A 17196-nucleotide genomic window follows, 5' to 3' on the forward strand; every position below is an offset into this window, starting at 1 on the left:
GACATTATATGGCATATTCTATATATTATATTCTGTACATTATATGGCATATTCTATATATTACATAGTATATGGTATATTTTATATATTACATAGTATATTCCGTACATTATATGGTATATTTTATACATTATATGGTATATTCTATATATTACATAGTATATTCTGTACATTATATGGCATATTCTATTATATTCTGTACATTATATGGCATATTCTATATATTACATAGTATTAGCTATACATTATATGGCATATTCTATTATATTATGTAGATTATATGGCATAGTCTATATATTACATAGTATATTCTGTATATTATATGGCATATTTTATACATTATATGGCATATTCTATATATTACATAGTATATTCTGTACATTATATGGTATATTCTATATATTACATAGTATATTCTGTACATTATATGGCATATTCTATATATTACATAGTATATTCTGTACATTATGTGGTATATTCAATTGTAGAACTAAAACACACAACGTGTCTTGCAGTAACAAGTCCTCATAAGAGGCTGTCCTGCTGACACGGCATCTGTCAGAGTCCCTGTAGAACCGCTAGTAGTAGCAGTGTCCCGCCAGGCGCCCCGGTCACACACCCAGTACAACGCAGTGCATACAGTGTTGAGACCGGCGGCCGCCATGTGCCGGCTGTTATCTCCTATCTGCTCCCCTCCCCCCGCCGTGACGTCAGCGGAGGCTCCTCAGTAACTTCCTGGTCACACAGACAGGACAGCTGTGGTCACCGAGACAGCGGAGGGGACAGAGGGGGCGCCACACCGCGGGGAGCCCCGACACACTGCCAGCTGCGGGGCCGGAGGACAGACATGTCACACAGCCGCGGGCTGTCACTGAGATGAGCTGAGTAGTATGGACTCCAGGACCAGGTGAGCCCGCAGGAGCCAATGTAGTGCCAGGTGCAAGACCTGCTGCCCGGCAGCACTGGCAGCGCTCGTTCTATCTATGTAATGGCTGTCTGGCAGCACTAGTTCTATCTATCTATCTATCTATCTATCTATCTATCTATCTATCTATCTATCTATCTATCTATCTATCTATCTATCTATCTATCAGCACTAGTTCTATCCATCACTTTTCCCTATGCCCACTGGCAGAGCGTTGCCCGCTCAGGCTGGGTCGGGGGATTGGGTTGCACATCTACATCCCTATACTCCGCTGGCGCAGATGGCGGCTTCTCTCCTGCTTGTCGAGCCCATTTCTCTACGGACGTATGCCAGCATGGGAGAAGCTGTGGGCCTGCCCCACTACATGCAGGGAAGGAGATCCAAGTTTTCCGATACGACTCTGCGTCCGTTATCCTTGTACGCCGCAGTATAAACCAGCACGAAAAATAGTATATATAATATACAGGGTGATGTAAAAAGAATGGCGCAGAAGTATTCCTACGGGACTGTCACACAACAACCAGAACGCCATGAGAAGATAGAAGAACTCTAGCAGTTTGTATTGCACCTTACAGATGTTCGATGTGATGTCACCACTGGTGATACAAGAGATGTCAAGCCCGTAGTCCAGGACTGCCCAGATATGTCCCAGCCTATCCACTGACGGGAGATATAGCTATCACGGAGGTGGTTCTCCGCAGCCTGGTTTAGGACCTTCCCTGGGCTACCTTGGCTCCGCATTGTTCTTTAAACACTACTGTGAAACAGCAGTGACCATTGGATGTAGAGCCCTTGGCTTGAAAAGGGCTGTAGATGCTTTATCATCTGACCTATTGCCTGCTTGCCTCGTGTACCACTGGTTAGGGGTCCAGCCTCAGGTCTCTGCTCCCCCACCTGGGACAAGACTGAAGACTCTGTAAGGACCACTGCAAATAGGGTCAACCCTCCTGAGGAACCCCATCCACGAAGCCGGAGGAATCATCGAGAGCTGCTTGGACCTCACTGCAAGAGTATGACGCAACAGAATCGAGCCGAGAAGATGGAAGAAGCCTGGACAGACCCTTCACCCAATCGGGACTCCAGCCCAGCTGGTCCACAAGCCCCTCAGCAAGAGGCAGGCAGGAAGCCCGTACACAGCCCCCCTTCGCTGGGGCCGTGTATGAGGCAGACTGTCATCCTCAAGCTGGAGGAGGTCGGTGGTGGCCAGCCGGACATGAGCTAGGAGGTCTTTGGGAAGAAGATGCTCTGGGATGATTTAGTGAATCCTGCACTGAGCAGGGGGTTGGACCAGGTGACCATGGAGATCCCTTCCAACGCTACCATTCTAGGAGTCTACTGCAGTGGAGATGTGTTGTTTTAGGTCATCTGGTGTCGCCAACTGCGCCCACATCAAACATCTGTAAGGTGCATTAAAATCTTCAAGAGTTCTTCTATGTTGGCTGGCATTCTGGCTGTTGTGTGTCTCTTCAGGTAGGAGTAAAGGCTCATTTAGACACCGATTATCGCTCATAATTCATGCAAAAGCCATCTTTTGAGCAATAATTGTTGCGTCTAAGCGTGCGGCCATTGTGCACTGTTCGTTCATCACTAATTTCTAGCCAACTAGAAATTAGGGATGAGCCTTATCAGCACTGCATGCTGATATCTCAGTAGGCGGTGCTGATAGCATTCTTTCAGCTGGTATTCCGCTGGCAGTTCTCAGCGGGACACCAGCCAAAAGCACCAAGAACAATGCAGCTGTTTGCATATTCAAAACAGCTGCATTGTTCTCGTAGCTATCGCGGCAGTATCCAGCTCCGCCTGCATAACTCTTAAGTAGCTAATTAGCTACTTAGGGTTATGCAAAGATGATCGCTCAAAACTGTCACTCAGACTGTTGTTTGAGCAATCATCGCTCCGTGTAAATGGGCCTTAAGGGCTAATGCTCACGGATGGATTATCACTGTGGAATTCGCGGTCAGACACCCGCCGCAAATTCCACAGCAATGTTTGTCCATAGACATTCTGTGGTAAAAGAGTGGAAAATCGCAGCATGTTCTATTCTATGCGGAAAATCGCACGGACGACTTCCATTGCAGTCAATGGAAGTCGTCCGTCCCGCGATACTTCCGCTGTGAGCACAGTGGAAGCACCGCGAGAATCTGCTTCGGCGCTGAGAGACACTTCCTGTGCATCCGGATAGGTGAGTATGGGGTTTCTGGGGAGCACCGGGTCTGATTCTGCTGCAATATTTCGCAGGCGGACTCCGACCCAGCCGTGCGCATGAGCCCTCAATCCACTCTACTTCTACACCGCTCTTTTTGAATCACCCCGTACGTGTTTGTAATATACACTCTCAGTAACTGGACACCTGAGCAAGAATCAAAAGTAGTATTTATTTACATACGTTAATACTTAGTGGGGCTCCTTTGGCTCTAATGACAGCAGATAGTATCTACTAATGTCTGACACACTTCAGTGGGTATTTCCCTTCATTCATCCAGCAAACATCTAGTTTGTTCTCTTGAAGAAGATGGATGCTGTTCATTACTCTTGACCCAGAGTTCTAGTTTGTCCCAAAAATATTCAGTAGGGTTCAGGTCAGGACTCCGTGCAGCCAGTCCAGTCATGGAACATCCATGTCCTCAAACCAACATAAACCAACAGAGTTGTCTTGTTGGAAGTGTGGCCGGCCATTCCCAGAGTATTACCACATTGTCGGCAGCACACTATTGTCTAGGATGTCATGGTACACTTCAGTGTTCATGGTTCAACCAATGAATCGAGACCATGCCACATAAAACGTCCCCAGACCATGAACTGAACTTCTGCTGTACTTAAGGGGGTTATCCCGTTATGTGACAACTTCCGTTTAACAGGACCTTCAGTAATAAAATGCTAAACAGAGTATTACTTACCTCTCTTCCGCTGCCAGGATCCAGCACTGTGGTCCCGGCATTTGTTTTGACAGCAGCCGTCAGAGGAAATCACTTGGAGGCAACAGCATTGCCTCTCGTTCTGGCATCGGCGCTCACATCCTGAGCGCCATGATGCCAGTAGTTTGCGAACGTGACACTGTAGCGGTCGTCTGACTTCCTCTAACGACCGCTGTCAAAACAAACACTGGGACCACAGCAGGAGTGTCGTGCTGTACCCCCACAGAGGTAACTAATGCTCTGTTTATTTTAATACTGGAAGTTCTATTAAAGGGAAGTTGTCAGATAACCGGACAACCATGTTAACCATTGATACTCAGGCTAAGGGCAAAAACACATGAGAGCATAGTTGCGCATGAACGAGCTAAAAATTATTTTTTTCTAAACTTTTCAAACTCTACCCTATTCTGCCTGAGTTTTGAAGGAAAAAAAAAAAGCGGGAAGCTAGATCCTGCCTTATCCTTTTCGCACGTAGTGTTAACTATGGAGGGATAGGGCAAGTCCTACATCTTCTCACTCGTATTATGAACGGGCAAGAATACTGCTAATGAAAATGAGGCCATTGAAATGATTTTTTTTGTCTTGTTATGCGGCCATGAATATCACGGCTGCATAACAGGACAAAATCACGCCCATGTGAAGAAGCCCTAAAAGCGTTCCCCACACTTCTCCACACCCAGGTATGTCCATTTGCAGATGCATGTTATGTATGAAGGGCGATCGTGGGGCGATCTCCCTCCATACACTGTGGGAGCTGGCTGTTTCTTACAGTTGACACCTGGTAGCAACAGCTGCGATGAGCCGCGCGGCTCATCAAGGCTGTTAATCCTAAAGAGATCACAGGGAGCCGTGTTGGGTGTCATGGCAGCCCGGGGGCCTTCTGAAAGGCCCCAGGGCTGTGATGGCAGAATGCCTATCAAGTTATCCCCATGGGGTGGCTTGATAGACTGCCTGTCAGATCGCAGTATGATGTAATTCTATGGCATTACATCATACTGCAGGAGCGATCAAAGCATCACAAGTTGTGGTCCCATAGGGGGACTAAAGAAAAGTAAACATAAGATCAATAAAATTTTACTAATTGCAGAAAAAAAAGTAATAGAAGTTTAAATCACTCCTCTTTTGCCATATTTAGAATAAAAGATTCTAAATCGTAAAACAAAAATGCATATTGGGTATCGCCGCGTCCGTGAAAGTCCGATCTATCAAAGTAACGCATTATTTACCCCGCATGATGAACGTTGTCAGAAAGAACTCCAGAAATGCCCTTTTTTGGTCATCCTGTCTCCAAGAAAAAATGCAATAAAAAGCAATCAAAAAGCCGTGTGTATTCTAAAATGGAGCCAACGTAAACTACAGGACACTATATTGTGCATTAAATAACACCATTGAAAAATAGAACTCGTTCTGCAAAAAACAAGCCCTCAGGCAGCGGCGGCGATGGATAACTAAAGGGGGTATGATTTTTTTTTTTTTAAAAAAAGGGGGGAGGCAAAAATGCAAAAAGGAATAAACAAAACAGCTCTGTCACTAAGGGGTTAATGGGGTCATACACATGAGCGATTTAGTTTTTTCCTGCATGGCACCGCAATTCTATGCTATGCGGGAAGCAAATCACGGCATGTTCTATGATCTCGCATCGCAGCCCCATTGTTTTCAATGGGAGAAACTTCGCAATCCCCTGCCGCAGCTGTGACAGCCGTGCCGGAGGATCCCTGAGGTGATGCCAGGCTGTGTTCTCATGAAAATGCCTTGCAATCCTGGGGAGTTCACATGGTGGGGAGAGATATATGGGGGCGGGATTCACGGCCCATATCGCAATCACCCGTGTGAAGTTAGCCTAACCCGTATATCCAATAGCGCGCAGTCCTCGGGAGCGGTGTACATAATCTGCCAGACAGCATGGACCCTTGTTTCTCTGTTACATTTCAGCTTTTTCCAGTGTTTGTTTGTTTGTCTTTTAGTGTTTTGCCTTTAACTCATAGCAGATTTACTCCTTTGGGAATTGCGCTGTAATTGCACCAAAAAACTATTGCACAAGCAAAGCGTCAGATTTTCTGCGTCTTTTAGACCCTTTTTGGACAATTTTCAAAGGTGGCTAAGCAGAATCCTGAGATGCACCAAATGTATCACTGACGTGCATCACCGATTTGGTGCAGTATTCTGGAGCGGAGTGAGCCCGTCAAGAGCGGAGGCAAGTCTCTAGTATATATCAGCGCGCTGCGGGCGCCCCTGTGATGTTCTGCCTCCTCTACGTCTTTAGACCGTATTAATAAGTCGGCCTCCTTGTGTTTTATATTTGTGTCCTCTGAAGTTAGGTTTTGTAACTATCTTGTCGTCTACAATGTTTCAGTTTGCTCTGTGGCTTTGTGCTACTTCCCCTGTGTGCACCACTGTCTGCGCTGCTCTTCATGTCTTGTTTTTGCTTTCACGATGAGAAAATGGATTTTTTTTTCATACTTCCCAAAATTTTCTGAGCCGGTAATGTCTGCAAAAAAAAAAAGCAGTGAGGATAAGCCCCCTGAAATCAATGGCTTCTATTCTCCTTGTTTTGCAGGCGGGATTTTCCCGCGTGCAAAGACACACTCCTCTGTTTAGGCTCTAAGGCTAACTTCACACGGGCGAGGGCGATATCTGACTGTGAATCCCTGCCCGCTATCGCCCTCGCCATCCATATGAAATCCCCGAGGATGCGATGCGTTTTCATGTGAAAAAAGCCTTGCATGACTTTAATGGAAGACCTTCCATCTGATTGTGCGCACCTGACACGTGGTGCGCTGCTGCCGCCGGCCACATTGCAAGCTATGGGTACTGCGATGTGAGAGCACGCTCCAAGATAGGACTGCTGTGATTTGTTTCCTGCATCGCACCACGTTGCTTATGTGTATGACCTCATCCCATAGAATGGGGTTCATATTCCTGCACGAGAATCTCGCCAGTGTGAAGTCGACCTAAATAAGAGAATATGTGTAACCCCCGTAGCAAGCTGCAAGTGTATTGCGCCTCGTGGTTCGGACTCGGAGCCTTCTCTATCAGACCGGATGCTCTTTTATTACTACATTCAATACATGGGTGGCAGCCATATTCACACAGAGTGGATTCGCCATGGATTTCCTATGTGGACCCTCCGCACGGAAAATCTGCGCCATTTATAGTAGCCGCAAAGTGGATGACCTCTTCAGAATTTCATCCAAATACTGCGAAAAAAATCTGCAGAAAACCCATGCGGAAATTGACGTGTCCGTTTTATCGCCGTTTACACTTTTGCAGAATCTACCTCTTCTCAATGAGGGCATGAATTCGGCACCAAAATCTGTGTGGGTTTTGCTGCAGACTTTCAGCTGCGGATGTGTTATAGAATGTTCGCTGCAGACATTCCACAGCAAATCTGCCCCGTGTGAACATGCGCTAAGTGTATGATGACAGAGACAAGACTTGGCTCTGAAGGGTTGGCACACCTGCTTGATCATTCCCAGGGTTCCTTCATTCTGCCCGCCTGTCACCCGTACATGACAGATTCACTCTCGCTACAGTCTGCTTGCTTAGCCCAATAAACATGCATCTGTCAAAAGTTAATATAGTGTGACAGATTTTTGTTTCTAGTCAGACTTGAGCGCGTCGATAATGTAGATGAGCTATATTACAGATCAAGTCGTAAAATGGTGTTTTAGCTCACTCTAATTATAGCTGCGGCATGAAGTGGGAGGATATAAATAGACGCCTGAGTCAGTCGGACCGCTCGCTCGTCGGAGAAGAGCATCTCGCTCCTCTGTCATTTAGCATCACACCTCCAGGTATTATAATTACATGTGCCGTCCTATATGGAGCACCATATCACTAATTACTGTTTACCTTCTAAGGTAATTATACCCCCCCTCCTCCCCCCCCCCCCCCCCCCGTACTTGTTGACCCGGGACTTTCTACTGTCTATTATGTTATAAGTTTCTAAATCCCAGCAGTGTAAATCAGGCCATGTTCACACTCCACACTCATGTAGCAGCTTTACAAAAAACTGCTGACATTTTACTATGGTCTTTGGGTTATCTTCAGCGACGAATCCAAATTTACTTTGGGACTGAGGATAGGTGTGGTCATGTCTGGTGACCTAGTGGTGAGCATCTCAATCTTGCCTTTGCTGTGGTGCGGCACACTGCCCCCTGCTGGTGTGATAGTCTGGGGGGCCATCACATACAGTCAGTCCCTATAGTAGTGGTAAGAGGGACAATGACAGCTCAGCGATATGTTCAGGACATTCTGCAGCCACATATGTTCCTCTCATGGCAGGGCTTTCAGGAGGCATCAGGATAATGTTCGGTAGCACACACAAGGGGGTCACAGAAATTGCCCCACAGCATTGTCACACTTCTGTGGTCTGCCTGGTCGCTGGATTTATTGCCAATATAATGTGTATGGTACCATCTGGGATGCCAACTTAAACAGCCTAAGAGTTTGTTCACATCTAGTATCCAAGCTAGAGGTGGCGCAACAGGGTACTAGAGCCTCCATGCCCGCCCGTATCACATCTTGTATATCCAAGGTAGAGGTGATACAACAGTGTATTAGAGCCTCCATGCCTGTCTGTATCACATCTTATATCCAAGCTAGAGGCAGCCCAACAGGGTACTAGAGCCTCCATGCCCTCCTGTATCACGTCTTATATCCAAGCTAGAGGCAGTACAACAGGGTACTAGAGCCTCCATGCCCGCCCGTATCACATCTTGTATATCCAAGGTAGAGGTGATACAACAGTGTATTAGAGCCTCCATGCCTGTCTGTATCACATCTTATATCCAAGCTAGAGGCAGCCCAACAGGGTACTAGAGCCTCCATGCCCTCCTGTATCACGTCTTATATCCAAGCTAGAGGCAGCCCAACAGGGTACTAGAGCCTCCATACCCTCCCGTATCGTGTCTTCTATCCAAGCTAGAGGCGGTCCAACAGGGTACTGGAGCCTCCATGCCCGTCCGTCTTACAACTTGTATCCAAGCTAGAGGCAGTACAACAGGGTACTAGAGCCTCCATGCCCGTCCATATCACATCTTGTATCCAAGCTAGAGGCGGCCCGACAGAATACTAGACCCTCCATGCCCACCTGTATCACATCTTGTATCCAAGCAAGAGGCAGTACAACAGGGTATTAGAGCCTCCATACCCGCCCATATCACATCTTGTAGCCAAGCTAGAGGCAGTACAACAGGGTACTAGAGCCTCCATGCCCATCCGTATCACATCTTGTATCCAAGCTAGAGGCGGTACAACAGGGTCTTGCAGCTTACCTTCAAGGGGTCAGTTTTCCGCAATAAATTCTCCTTTTGCTCTGATATTGTAATCCCTTCTATCACAATCACACATTTATAATAGGATATGCTGCGGTTTCTTTAACGCAACTGCAATGGGCTGCGTAAATACGCATATGTGAATAAAGCCATAACCTTCCGTGTATTCACTGTGTATTACATACATAAACAATACACAGTGTAATATGGCCCTACGTGGTCCTACACATGGCTGTACTACGGCTGGGTTATATATGGAGCCACAATACGACAGAAAAATAATCTTGTCTTTCTTCTTCGAACCCCAGAGGTATTCCCGGAGTGTCCGCGCTTGTGAGCCGTGTGTACAGGCTGTGCGGCTCCAAGTAACCATACAGGCCCTGTGTATAAGGCACCCTTTAGGTATACATTTGGACAGTATGCGTTAGTATGTCCATACTTCCTGTACTGAGGAGAGCAGTTCACTAGATTTCAGTACAGGTATATAGAAGAGAAAAAGTATACAGCGCATTAAAGGGGACGGGTAGCAAACCTGCTACCTCAGTTTCTATAATTTGCACAATAATTTGTGACTTTTCAGCTTTTTGCATTGGCCTGGGCACTTTGATAGAAGTGGGCGGGGCTTGTTGGGAGGGGTGGCCAGAGTTATGTATGATTGACGCCGGAAACTAGCATAAATTCTGCCACAAATGACTCCGTTGGACCTGGCGTATATTTGTGTGCCTCTTCATGTATTGGGTGCTTCGTGCACAGGGGAAATGATACTAAAATCGACGCTGAAAACACTAGTCTTAGTAACTTTCGGCCTATATGTTTTTCTATTAAAGTGAGCAAAAAGTCACGCTTAAAGGGGTTTTCTAAGCAATTTATTTTATATCGTTTTGAGTCCTCAGTGCCTAGAACTCTGAAAAATAAATTCACCATGGTGGCGGACCGCCTGGGTATCTGACAGCTGACGTGACATCCCATAAGCCTGTCACATGGGCATCTATTGGCTGCAACGGTCACGTGGGTAAGCAACCACATGAACAATGTGCTTGTGAACAATAGATTTGAGGACCGGGAGCACATGGCGGGTTTTCTTGGCAGCTGGTGTCTTGACAAAGACATCCATGTCTGCCCTGTAACTCAGCCTATTAGGCCCCACCTCCTGTGGAGTCTAACAGGCTTTGTACAATGCACTGCAGAAGTATTGCAGTGTACTATTCTAGCAATCAAACAATCATATCTTCAAGTCCCCTTCAGGGACTCTCTATAGGAGTACTGGAGATAGCCCAACACAGCCTGTAGCATTTTCTGCAATCCTATAGAGCTGATGGCAGCAGTAGCGCGGACTTGTGTAGCAACTGCATTCAGATGGGAGACTCAGGACCCCCATTGTTGGGAGCATTGGTGGTCTCAGTGGTTGTACCCCCACAATCAGATGCTTATGGCCTATCTGGGTGATAAGGTATGATAGGATAAACCCTGTATGGTTGGCTCTTGTGTATGTCCATCACCTTCCCATGGTGCACTGCCCTTGTTACATACAAGTGCCTGATTTCCTCCCTGTGTAAACATCCAAGTGTTCTCACTGGCAACAGATGACTTTTTCCCTGCCAGTTTCTAAATTGAGAAGTTTTTTGATGCGTGGAAGACAAAAAAGTTCTCAGCCCCTTATAAAGGACGGCTGGGGAAGCACAGAGCCTCTATTTGTGGAAGCTTGTATTCCCAGTAGCTCCAGCAGTAGGAGTTAAATGCCAGAGCAAGCAAGAGCTGAAATCAATATTTGTCAGGTAATTTTGCATGTGTGCTGCATAATAATACCAGCAGTTCGACCGTGCCCGCTTATGTACCACGTTGAGAAGATGCCATGCAATGAGATTGTACGTATAATAGGGGGGCTTTATTAATGATGCCCGTCTCTCCCCAAGTGCAGAGTGCGCCAAAATCTTCATTCATTTGTGTCGTTTGTAATTATGACGTTTGGCGTGGCTGGCAGAAATACGTTTATAAATCACCCCAGTATGTTTTCGCATCGCTACTTCCTAACGCTACAATGTAAGTTGTCAGCGCAATTCTCTATTTTCTTTCTACTACACATTGTGGGTGCTTCTAAGGCCTCATGTCCACAGGCGGATTTGATTTGCAGAATTGGCACAGGGTCTCCCACGCGAAAGATCCGCAGTTCAAAGTGCCCATAGGGAAGCATTGGCATCCATGACTGAATTTAAGCATGTGGATTTGATTTGCGGACCGCTTGGTGCAGAAAACAAATCACAGTATGCTCGATTTCAGTTTGGATTCCTTGTGCACGGGCTCAATAGAAGTCAATGGGTGCGGACGATCCGCAGTGGATCCGTAAATACAATTGCGGATGCACTGCGGATTTGAAGGTTAAAATCAATTGGTGGGGAAAAGGCTAAGAGGTGGGGTTACGGAATTTTTTTTCTGTGTGGATGATCCACGGTGCATCCGTGTGGTAAAGGCATTACATCCACAATCCACCACAAATGGTTTCCACAGGTCTACCGCTGAGGAATCCAATCTGCCTGTGAGCATGAGGCCTTAAGGGCCTTTTTAGGACTTAAATGCTGTCAATCTATGGTTAGGATAAGGGCTCATGCACACGGGCACGCACAGATTCTGTGCAGGGAATCTGCTCATGCCTCCTGCCGGTGGCCCTGTTTACCTGTCCTTTTTTTCTGTACTGTGGATGGGCCACCGGCGCACATGGGCAGTACAGATTTTCTCTGCGCATCGCTAGGCAGCGATGTGGATTCTGTGGCCTTTCCGCAATGATGATTGCGGAAGGGCTGCGGATTGGTCGGCTTCTGTTGACTTCAATGGAAGTCGTCAGCTTTAAAATAGATCATGCCGCGAATTTTTTCATCTGCGAGCTGGAACTGCAACTGGTTTCTGCTTGTCTGCATAAAAAGTGACTTTTCCCATTGCATGCTATGGACGTCCACCATGGATTCTGCAGCAAAAATCCGCCCATGTGCATGAGCCTTAAGGGTAGTTTCACAAGGGTTCTGGTTTCTTGCGCCATTCGAGGAGCAAGAAAGGGGAATCCCTGCAGTTTCGTCTCTGGACAGAAACGAACAGTGCTGGACGGACCCCATTGACTATAATGGGGTCTGTCCTCTTTCCGCTCGGCTGCCCAGCTTTTGGACGTAAAAGAAGTGCTGCATGCAGCACTTTCTTTTCCCGTATTTGGAGCCAGATTTGTGATGGAACGTCCGGCCGGAGGTTCCAATGCAGATATGAAACTAGCATAACATTATCAATATTGATTAGGGGTCCAAGTCCCATTTCCCACACTGGTCAGCTGTTTGAGGAGGCCACGGAACTGGTGAGAGTGCTGTGACCTCTTCATTGTATACCAGGGAGCATCCTTTTTCTGTAGCAGTGCCTAGTATAGCAACTCAATCTGTTTCATGGCACAAAGGCCTTGTGACCAATGAATGTCAAGTCACAAGCCAAGGAAGAGACCATGTAGCTTGTTGGAGCGCAGCGGCCTCTTCAAACAGCTAATTGGTGAAGGTGTCAGAAGTCGGACCCCACCGATTTCATATTAATGACCTATATTAAGTAGAGTCATGAATATTTAAAAGTGTTGTTGGAGATATATTTTTCTGTTAAAAATAAGACCCCCATGGCATTAAGTAATAAATGAACTAAGACTCGCCCCTCCAGGCTCCGTTGGCAGATTACGCTCCCTACAGGCTACAGCAGCCTGTGTTTGGGACATCACAGGCTGCTACAGCCCATTGTGCTCTGTGACAGGCTGCAGCTTGTGATAGCCCGTATACAGGCTGCTGCAGCCTGCAAACCCTGTCATGGGGGAGAGCCGGAGCTGCTGAGCTTGAAGAGGTATTAATTTATTATTTAATGCCATGGGATTCCTATTGTTAACATAAGAATAGATTTTGGGCAACCCCTTTTAAGTTCAATGTAAGCCCTTTTAAAGGGTTGTTCACACGCCACAAGTGCTGCACCACGTGTTATGTGAGTACAGAGCGGCAGTACTTTGATTACCTTGGCTTTTGTCACACATTCTGAGCCACAAAGTTGTAATACTGAGATAATAATACATAGTATAGACATCAAATAAAAGTAGTCTAAGGGTGCTTTCACACCTGCATCGGGGCTTTCCTGCTTCGTTTGGGGACTATAATGGGGTCTGTTCAGTTTCCACGAAGTTGCCTGGCTCCTAACTGGAAGAAAAAGCGTTTGTGCAGCGCTTTTTCTTCTGGTATTTTGAGTCGGATCTGTGGCGTATCCTCCAACTGGAGATCCCAACGCAAATGTGCAACCTCCCTATGAGGCTTCCTGCACATGGGCGGATTTGCATTGCGAGTGGGATTCCGCCTCCTGATTCTGCAGCACACCAGCCCATAGCATGCTATGACAATACGCAATTTCCTGCCCACGAGCGAAAATCGATGCTGCGATTCTGTGCGGGCTCCGCACAGCCGGCTTCCATTGCTGTTACTACCGTATCTGTGTGATAGAGATATAAGCCATTGAGTAATATGTGTCCTTCGTGGACCACTTGCCATGAAGCACTTGTGGTTGTGTAGGAGCTCTTACTGACAAGTTGATGTTCTGCTTCTGTTGCAGGGAGAAGCCTGAGAGAACATTCGACTTGGTGCTGAAGGTGGAGTGTCCTGCATCTGAAAATGAAGGTACCTCACGTTTCTTTACTCCGGGGGGGGGGGGGGGGGGGTGAAGACTGTTTAGCTTGAAATTAAGCTTGATTGATTTTTTTTTTTTTGCTTCCCTCCTCCAAAATTTGCATTGCAAACATCTTATAGTTCTCCTGGCCGGCCTCTCAGGATGGTGTAGGACCTGCGGAGGTCGCAGCTCAGCCTAGACTCTAGCCACTGCCGACCCTGCAATATCTAGATAACTGAGCATTTACTTCTACAGAACCGGGGCAGAGCTTCCATAATCTGGAGTCATCTGACCAGAAGAATCCCTGAGATCTCAGTATGATGGGGGTGTAAGATTATGAGATTTGGAGTATTGAGGGCACCTATGAATGATTGGGTATTTAGAGTTTCTGCAATGAGACTACATCTCCTAAGACGAGGACCATGTTGCCCCCTTTAATTATCGTTTTTATAATACTTGTATTGTGATTTACACTATCAGTCGTTTTTTTGAAAACCTGTTTTAGTACAATCCTCCCTCAGTGGATGTACGTGTCATCTTATTCTGTAGGACTGAACGGTTTCTCAGTCAAGCGGAGATGACTTTGTGGTTTGTGGCTGTAAGAAGCATGAAACTCCTTTTCCCTTCTTCAGAATACTTTGAAGAAGTAGTTTTGCAGCGATATAACTAATGTCATGTTAAGGTGTAATAACTCGTTCGTTTAGCTGTCAATGTCTAAAATCAAGGTAAGGGTCAACTCATTTACGGTATTTTCAGGCTTGGGCAAAAGTTGTTACTATAGCACTCAGTTGGTGCTTTGTTAACCCCTTAAGGACCAAGCTGTTATGTACCTTAACTGCCAAACACTTTTTAGGGATTTTACCCATGTGGTGCTTTTACTGCCCTATTGTTTTTCCCTTAACCTACCAACATTTTTTTGCTCTGTTTTGATTTCCCGTGACATATAGGGCTATTTTCTAATATCTTTTTCACTGACTTTTTTTTCCCGTTATTTTTATTTTTAATTTTATTGGGGGTAAAAAAGCTAAAAAAAAATTTAGTTTTTTTTAAAATTAGTATATTTACACTAAAATAAAGTATGGGAACGGGTTCCTCTATTTGTTTCGGATGTTTCGATATATAATATGTATGGTTTTGGATTACAGGGTGCATATAGTGACGGTTTTGGTTGGCGTCGGCTTTGGGTTATTTTTTTTCTTATGTATGTATTGTTTTATTCTGGAATTTTTATTTACTTATGTATGTAATTATGTTTTTTACTATCTATGTCCCCCATGACGTCATGTAAGACCTCTGGGGGGCATTTACATTTTTTTTATTTGGCACTATCCCACTGTAGCTGGGGCATCCATAGGAGCCCCAGTTACAGGGAAAAACATCCCCTGTAGGGACATCAGTCACTGGCAGAGCTGGTCAGGGTCTGCTTCGACCCTGTAGCTCTGCTATAGCAGTGAATCCCGTCGATCACGTGGCCCTGGGCTTGCATAGTGGAAGAAACAGTTTTACTTTCACTTTTAGTACATCTCGCTCATTAAGCGATGTGTACTGAAAAAAGGAGGAGGCAGAAAGGATTAAAAACCATCTTCTCCGCGTTATCAGCTGTGAGTAACAACTGACAACTAGAGATGAGCGAGTATACTCGCTAAGGCACATTACTCGAGCGAGTAGTGCCTTAGCCGAGTATCTCCCTGCTCGTCTCTAAAGATTCGGGGGGCGGGGAGCGGCAGGGGAGAGCGGGGAGGAAAGGAAGGGAGATCTCCCCCCCCCCCCCCCCCCCGCTCCCTGCCGCAACTCACCTGTCACCTGCGCCGATCCTTGAATCTTTAGAGACGAGCGGGGAGATACTCAGCTAAGGCACTACTCGCTCGAGTAATGTACCTTAGCGAGTATACTCGCTCATCTCTACTGACAACCAGTCCTGCTTCCGATTTATTACAGAAGCAACAGGCTTTAATCGTAGCCGTAATTTAATATACGGCTGGGCTTAAAGCCCGGGACCAGGCGCCATAAATTTACAGTTCTTGGTCCTAAATGCGTTAAATATACCAAATTTCACACCCGCCTACATGGCTTCCATAAGATAGCACTCCTATCCTTTCTGCCTGCCCGCCCAACTATGTGAGGAGGATGGAGACCAGAGAGTCCCTCATATGGATCTGGACAGCCCTTGCATTACATGGTCATCACTTATTTAAACGGACAACGTGTAATTTTATATTTCCCCTGCAGGATGAAATGTATGGCCAGATGTAGCTTCCTCGCAACGATAGTGGGTGATTGCTGGGGAGGGTTTAAGCTGGATCAGTTAATCTTTTCTTTGTGATACATTCCCTTTAAACATGGTTTTAAATAAATGAAGACCATTAAGATGTCTTGTCTCTTGAGAGCCAATCAGCAAACTGATCAAAAATATCCCCATTATCATGGTTATTGTACACAACCATAATGGATATCCAATGGCAAACAGCCTGGTGGCCAACGTCATAGTGTTCAAAATCCAGATGAAGGATCAGTTTGCTCAACTCACGTATTGTTCTTATGACCCCCATGCACATTATTTGTCTTAACCCACCAATAAATGTTGGTCTTGGTGACTATCTGATGTGTATGGGGATGGCTCAACTTTTCCCCGTCAGATTAAGATAGGGGGGAAAGAATGATCAGGACGTTGAGTTTTCAATCTTTTTGCTCTCTGGCATGTAAGCCGGCATTAGAGCTCTCTGGCCAAGCCAAACGTATATGGGTGGGCCGGTGAAAACAGCGGTCGGATCAGCGATCATTCTTCTGATCAGTTGTTCGAGGTGTATGGGCAACTTTACCGTTTTCAACAAACATAACGATGATTGGCCAGTCTTATAGCACAACACTATGGTTTATTGCTGAACTACTTTGATTCTTTCATAGGCAAGAATTATTGATATTGATTTTTAAAGTTCAATGTAAATATTAGCCTTCAGACGTTTCATAGTAAAGAATTGCACATCTCTTCTACAATCAAACTTGCCTTTTATAAGGCTGGAAAAAGACATCCATCCATACAGTTCAGCCTATTATCCTGCAGTGTTGATCCAGAGGAAGGCAAAAAAAAACATGAAGTAGGGGGAAAAATTCCTCCTCGAGTCGAAATCTGGCAGTCAAAGTAACTCCCTGGACTAACAACCCTTCTAAAGTAATCGGTGACTATATTATGTAATATTGTTGCACTCAAGAAAGAGGTCCAGGCCCCTCTTGAAACCTTTTAGTAAGTTCTCCATCACCACATCCTCAGGCAGAGAGTTCCATAGTCTTACTGCTCTTACAGTAAAGAACCTCCTTCTATGTCTGTGTAGAAACCTTCTTTTTTCTAGATCAGTGGCCACCAACCAGTGGCTCGGGGGCCACAGATAGCCTATGACCCCATACTCAGTGGTTCATCATAGGA

General features: G+C 45.9%; 1 protein-coding gene across 7 annotated transcripts in view; it reads left to right on the forward strand.

The window, feature by feature from the left end:
- The first annotated feature begins 747 nt into the window (after positions 1 to 747).
- DENND1B (DENN domain containing 1B) overlaps positions 748 to 17196 on the forward strand; it is a 187013-nt gene continuing 170564 nt past the window's right edge. For all 7 annotated transcript variants that reach the window (XM_066597193.1, XM_066597188.1, XM_066597191.1 and 4 more), the window contains exons 1-2: positions 748 to 907; positions 13722 to 13786. In XM_066597193.1, coding sequence (XP_066453290.1) covers positions 891 to 907; positions 13722 to 13786 — 82 coding nt within the window. In that variant the 5' untranslated portion in view covers positions 748 to 890. The remainder of the gene's footprint in view (positions 908 to 13721; positions 13787 to 17196) is intronic.

Source organism: Eleutherodactylus coqui, chromosome 3 (genome assembly GCF_035609145.1).
Source record: "Eleutherodactylus coqui strain aEleCoq1 chromosome 3, aEleCoq1.hap1, whole genome shotgun sequence".
NCBI lineage: Eukaryota > Metazoa > Chordata > Amphibia > Anura > Eleutherodactylidae > Eleutherodactylus > Eleutherodactylus coqui.